Below are 6,936 nucleotides of genomic sequence, written 5' to 3'. Positions count from 1 at the left end.
CTTGTGCGCTATGCACGAATAGAACTTCAACAATGCATTTTGCCCAAGAACCCAGACTTGAGGATCAAATGGCTTCAGTTTATTTTTTGGAACAATGCTACATGCTTTGCAAAAAGGTTGCTGTTGAAGCCTGGAGCAGTAGGCTACCATCGCAGCAGTCTACGACCAGTGCCGTAAGTAAAACGTTATTGTCAACTCAAGGAAGTGCTATACAGGTTTAATGAACTCGCTAGCCTAGCAGGTTTTATTTATGCACATTTGGACAATGCTAGCACTCGCTAGCCAAGCTAAGTTCCTTATTAGACACTCTCTGGTTCATGCCATGAAGCTAAATTTAGTTGATAACGGCTGTCATGTTATGGATGAAACCTACTAGCTGTTAGCCAATCAGAGTCAAGCAGCTTAGCTCGTTGAATATTAATGAGAACTGGCGCAAATCGAGCTGAGTCTTCATGCAGGCTTTCAATACTGCTAGAATGGCTTGAAACAAGGTAACCAAGGCATGTTTTGCACAAAAAATGTTACAGAGTCCATGGTAGAACTTCAGACATTACCACAAAGTAATGAAATACGTGTGGCAGGGCATCTTTAACTAGCTAGACTTTCGCCACAAAGGATATTTAATGATGTTATATAAAGACTATTTAAAATCGTTATATTGATCGTCCTGGATATATTAGCTCTCAATTTTTAAAAAATAAAATAAAACATGGGTCTAAACTTGGATTTGGATTTTTTAAAAATGTATTACAAACGTAAACCTTTGGCATCATGACCAAAATGTTACCTAATTATCACATTTAAAGTACTGCTATCAAATGGAAATTTCATTAATTAGCCTATAGGTGGCCGTGTTGCTTGAGTGAGTGGATATGTAGGCTACTGCGCATTTGTCACTTGCTGGTTTTGCGTATGAATTCATACGCAATTCGGTGTTATTGTTGCGTACGATTTCATACACATTGCTTGTGAGATCGGGTTGAAAATACAGTATTTTATTTTGATACATGTTTTGGCTGCTGCATTTTGTAGCTTATTTTGATACATTTTAAGGTGGGTATTTGGTATTTTATTTGGAAATACATTTTGATGTATTTGTGCCCATCCCTGCTCATACCACTCACAGTCATAATGGGCTCATCACCAGGTGGCGTTGTCTATTCACTTAAGTAGTGCTACCAAAGTGATTTCAGAGCATTCTCTGTGGAGTGATTTCTGTCAGTGGAGGTGGCAAGTTAAAGAGCCCGTTGATTGGTGTGCTGATACAGAGGTCCTCAAGCAGCGTAGCCTATAGATGTAGGATGTGATGTGAGTTAAAGGGACACCAGGCAACGTTTTCGTGTTAATTACTCATCTTCGTAAGTCGGTATATGGTTAAATAACAAGTTCAGTGTATCCTACCCGCCGACCGAAGCAGGCAGACTAATGAAACGCTAGAGATTGTTGCAAACGTGTGTATAATGGCAGAGCCGGCGAAGAAGCAGCGAAAACCCTTGACAGAAGACGCAAAGAAAAGGAAAAGAGCTTCAGACCGAGCGAGGGGGAGTTTCGTAGAGAAAAAGCATCAGGCTTGCCTGGTGTCCCTTTAAGGTGTAAGTGTAAGTAAGTGTTCCTGAGAGCTTGCCGCTGCCAAAAGACTAGCGAGAGAGGTTGATTGTGATTAAGAGAGCTTTCCCCAACCCTCTCATTCATTCAGAGATTTGATTTTGGGTTATTTGGAACTCAATCGAATCTTAGGTTACTGTAATTCTACTAAGGAAAATGAAAGGATAAGCTGCTGGAGGGACATAAAGAACAGAAACAGAAAGAGTCTGTTCAAACCAGCATGTTTTTTTTATTGCATGACAGTTCACTTGAACGAATGGCATGGAATAACTTGTGTCAATCATTTCCACAGAACTGTGCTTCCTCCATATTTGTATGACTGATTGATGTAAATATCAATACAGTTGAATCATTGAATTCTATGTGAAGTAGGTTAGCTGTGAGTTTCCTGTTGCAGTGAGAAACTGTTGAGACCTTGTTGATGAGTGTGCCAACACACTGGTCCTCAACTAGAGTTTAGATGATGTCAGCCAAGCCATGCTAGCTAGCTAGCTTGCAGCATCAGAGATGGTCTGTCCTAAATTTGGACTGAGTCGGTATATGAAGTCTGGGATATTTACTGGGACCCGACCATGTGGTACAGCTGGTCCTGCACGACCCCAGCGTAGGTCCTGACAGCTGTGGTGGTCTCCACGTACAGGTTCCTGTGAGGGGGTGGAGGGAGGTGGAGAGGAAAGAGATCAAATGAAATGCTTTGGAATTTTGGGTCTTGGGTATAATGTGAGATGTATTCCTGTAGAACACCAAACTCTTGGGCATAATGTGAGATATATTCCTGTAGAACACCAAACTCTTGGGCATCATGTAAGATATATTCCTGTAGAACACCAAACTCTTAGGTATAATGTGAGATTTATTCCTGTAGAACATCACATTGTCAGAAACTGTGTTTCTATCATCTGTATCCCTAGTTCCATATTCGAATGTGTTTGTATGTCAATATGTATTTACACTGAACATGTACTGGATTGTAGTGCATGTACTGTAATGAAGTAGATTAATCGTTTTTAAAGTTGTTTTTATTGCATATGACACATTGGTTATGTGGGCTTGGTGTAGCGAAAGCTGAAGAGTTATGTATAATTTGTTACATTTGGACTTACTTGGCTTTCTCCTCCAGTTTCAACTCCCTGATATCCTCCAGGTATCCAGAGGCGGTGTTGAGGCTCTGGTCGTAGTAGGATCTGAGGGTGTTCATCACTCTGGCTGCAGTGCCCTGCTTAACAGCCTCCTCTTCAGCTGGAGCGGGTGCGCTGTGTTCTTCTGCATGCAGGGCCTCCTCTTCAGCTGGAGCGGGTGCGCTGTGTTCTTCTGCATGCGGGGCCTCCTCCTCAGCTGGAGCGGGTGCAGCCTCCTCCTCAGCTGGGGCGGCCACAGCCTCCTCCTGGGGCACATCTCCCTCCTCCTCAGCCTGCCTGGCCACGCGGCTACTCTCGGCACCTGCAGGGGGCAGCAGCAGACAGGAGGTCAATAATGCATTGTATGAAGTCCAGCATCAGTAGGGGTTAAGTCATCGAGAGACCTCAGACCCATTAGACCAGCCTCAGACGAGTCCAGGAAGTGACGTCAATTCCGGAAATAAGTACATAATTTACTTTACTCTTTATGGAGAATACAGCGGGGAAAAACGTGTTTTCTTTTACAGTTCATGGAAAAAATAGTCACATTAGGTAGAAGCTTTTTATTATTATTCGTAATTTACATTTATTTATTAAATAATCGATTGCGACTGACTGTCCACGTGATCTGCCAGAGTCAGCTGGGAGGAGCTCGTGACTCACGCATAGGGACTCGCGGCAGATATTACGCGAAATTTTGGTTTATGGCTATCGTTTAGATGTCCTTCCTATTCATTAACATAAACATGATGGCTGACTAAATAAATGACTATGATGTTTAATAAACCATTGTAGGCATACATTTAACAAGTTATCATTATATATCAATTAAGTGTTTTCTGTAGGCTAGGCTACTGTGTGACATGCTTTACACTACAGCATAAAAATCAACAATAGGCTATCAACACGTTTGCAGTATCACTGTTGCAGAAATCACATACAAGAAGGCATCCTCTTGATTGTTTGTACATGTATGTCACATACGTTTGTCCAAACACACCCTCTTCTTTCTCAAACGTTGCTGTCCACTCAGTTGGCTTCACTTCTGACAGATGTCTAATCACTATAGAAAGTTCTAGAGACTTATTGACTTTTTCACATTTCTTACAGGCTAGCTCAACTCCAACAGCCCATGGCAAGACCTCACACATGTGGTCCATCACAAAGGGTCTTATACAATTAGTTGTAAATCTTAACTTATCCATACATTTACATGAAACTGGGGTTTATCTATAAACATATGCCAACTGATGACTAATTAAATTATATAGTGAATTTGAAAGGAAGTAATTGATTTTAGTATTAGAATGGGAAATTTGTCCTGGTGATTTTTGGATGAGGTCGACATCTTCACCTACCGATGGCAAGAAGTGCAATAAGCACAGCACAAACCAGGAGCTTCCTCATGATGACAGCAGTCTGTGGCACAAGACATTTTCCTCAATGAGACAACACTGAGAGCAATAGCACAGACAGACAACAGATTTTAAAACAGACACAGATTTTCTGGTTTTGGCACACGCAAATGTAACAGAAAGGTATCAGAATTACATGATAGGATTAAACTCCTCTGAAAGGAAGTTAAAAAATACAAACCCGTCAGTTTTGCAAGTGTGATATCGCAGTTTTGGAAGTTGTGAGTTGCAGTTGTAATTAGTTTTTCCCTTTTACACTTCACCTGCGATAACAGTAACTCTGTGCTTCTTTGTTGTTATGACACAATTAGCCTACCTATAGGCCAGGTGTTGTAATGTGTCTATCTCAGACACTATTCACTGCTATTTAATCCAATCATGGTAATTTAAATCACACTGTCGCTTGAATTTAATCCCTGATTGAAAAACCTAAACCAATCCTGAAATGGAGATAGTAACTTTGCACTGAATGTCAATACAAATCACTGAGAATTGCCTTAGAGAATGTAGAAAAGACCTTTAGTTTTCACAATTTTGTTGTTGGAGCTACCAAAGACCTAGAGTGTAATAGCATTAAGTGGTCAGCACTTACGGTCTCTCCTTTGCAGCTTATGCGTCCTTAGTAGCCTGAGGCAGATTGAGTGGTGCACGTCTCTGGCCGTTCTCGTACAGTATTTATACAAACACAAGGTGTTGACTTGTCACTTCTGATGCCAAAGTGCACTCCACGTGGTGATAGCCATAACTCAGAGACCACGACTCACAACACACAACACCTGGTAAGAAGAACCAAGAATGTTTTACATCCTTGCGTCACTGGTTCTTATCACTCCCTTTACCTGTTCCCAGATGTTATTGTATTCATTCATTGAGAGACAGACGGTGTAGATATACATTTACATCTGTAGCCTATGTTTGTTTGCTGGGAATCAAGGCCCTAAGTTTGGTGTTGTTAGCCTTAGTCTACAAGTAGTCCAAGAAAGTCACAGGAATGTGTTTGACTCAATGTGTTCAACATGTAACTCAGATCTCTGTCTTTCTATCTGGCTCTCATCTACAGTATCTTCAAGCTCACCTGGGATATTGGCAATAGAGCCCAATAAAGCCATTTCCAGAGAGAAGCCCGAAATAGAGCTTAGCCCACTGTAGTCCCAATCCACTGGGAATTATTTCCAGGATTATGTTTAGTAAGAATAGAATGAAAAGACCAGAATAGAGGGGCTGAATAAATAAAAAGTAAATAAATTAAAGTGCATATGATCAGTTGCGTCTTACAGTTTTTCTCAGTCACTTCGGTTAATTTCTTGAAGCATCATTACAGTTGGCACAACAGTGCATTTCTCAAAGCAATTAGTGCAAATACTGGATTACCTGCAAAAGCATGTACTGTATCTTGCTCAAAAGCAAGTATTTATGCTAATGAAATGGCCAGTACAATCAGGATGACAAGTTCTTACACCATTGTGTATAAAGAAGATAGCAATCTGCTTTGTCATGTTGTCAATATGACTGTTTTACTTTGTAAGGCAGCACTATTGTGTGGCATAGCTATTTCAAAACCACAAAGTTACACATCATTGTGTGTGGGGATTGATTGAGACTGGATATGTTTCAAATTGCATATTGCTGGTCATACAGCCATTTATTGACAGACATTGTTACACTATAATGAAACAAAGGCTTGTACAGTGTTGGGCAAACAACAAACAAACAAAACAAAGTAAACACCCCTTTGGCAGAGTGTTGTAGCCAGATTTACTGTGTAGGGAAATCTCTCTATACATCCTGACGTTCTGTCTGTCAGGACAGAAGTGTATACAGTACAATTCGCTTGACAGATCATGACAGCTAGTTATGTCAAGTAGTTCAACACTTTTGCATGTAATGATTTAAGCGATGAAATCATTTGTTTTACTGTATGGAGTGAGAATATTCAGCATGGAACTAGTTTAGTACATTTTTCCGACATGACAGCAATTGAAAATGTAAAAAAGAAAAACAGCAGATATTTGTACACAGTGCTGCTGCTGCTATCAGTACTAAACAGTCTGTGCTCTGCTGCCAAAGGAGACCCTCCCCCCTCCAACAGTGTCGATGTGGCCTAAGATACGCGTCCGAACAGGGAGGGACATGTGGAAGGGGCCTGGCAAAGTCATGCCTGAGGAAATCTTATCACCTTTGTTAGTGTACTTATCACTTCTGAAGAGATTGCCAATCCTCTGAAACTCTAAGGCACAATTACACAACAATACTGTTTTCTTTACCTATAGTGAAAACAATACAAAACTACGCTTAGAAACAATTTATGTTCAGAATTGTACAAAAAACAAAACTGTACATGCAGTGCTGTAGGAATTACAGTGCAGCCTTCCTACACCTCCTGGTGTTCCTGTCTGTTGGGCCACAAATTCTCATTCACATCACAACGAATATCATCGTGCTTGACATATTATGACAACTTGTTCAACCATTTTGCATAACTCTGCTATGAACTAATGCCTAAATGTTGTGGGGGGTGAGACTATTCAACAGAGACCCATTATAATACATTTTGATCAACATGACATAAGCCATTGATAATGTAGGAAACAGCAGAGAATTGTACATAATCATTTGCATGGATGTACCAAAGCATTTGATACTTGTTCAAAGAAATGAGAAACTGCTTTTTTGATGTGCACAAGTGACACAATGATGTGGAGATTGAACAGGTAGTTTTGAGAATTTCAATTCTGATCTGAGAATTGTACCAAAGCGACTGAGAAAAACTGTAATGGGTGAAATCACAGTAAATGTAT

General features: G+C 40.5%; 1 protein-coding gene across 1 annotated transcript; it reads right to left on the bottom strand.

Moving 5' to 3' along the window:
* Positions 1-2,161: 2,161 nt before the first annotated feature.
* On the bottom strand, positions 2,162-4,130 carry LOC143118825 (apolipoprotein C-II-like). Its single transcript, XM_076279942.1, has 4 exons — positions 4,082-4,130; positions 2,999-3,045; positions 2,709-2,824; positions 2,162-2,249 (listed from the first exon to the last, which is right to left on the bottom strand). The coding sequence occupies exons 1-4, from the start codon at positions 4,128-4,130 to the stop codon at positions 2,162-2,164; spliced, it is 300 nt and encodes a 99-aa protein (XP_076136057.1).
* Between the last annotated feature and the right edge of the window lie 2,806 nt (positions 4,131-6,936).

Source organism: Alosa pseudoharengus, unplaced genomic scaffold (assembly GCF_046254945.1).
Source record: "Alosa pseudoharengus isolate Yale_2024_CS ecotype anadromous, Long Island Sound unplaced genomic scaffold, YU_APseudo_1.1 YU_APseudo_1.1_scf_12, whole genome shotgun sequence".
In the NCBI taxonomy this organism is placed as follows: Eukaryota; Metazoa; Chordata; class Actinopteri; order Clupeiformes; family Clupeidae; genus Alosa; species Alosa pseudoharengus.
Note: the sequence above shows the minus strand (reverse complement) of the source record. Positions and strands in the feature narration are given on the sequence as shown.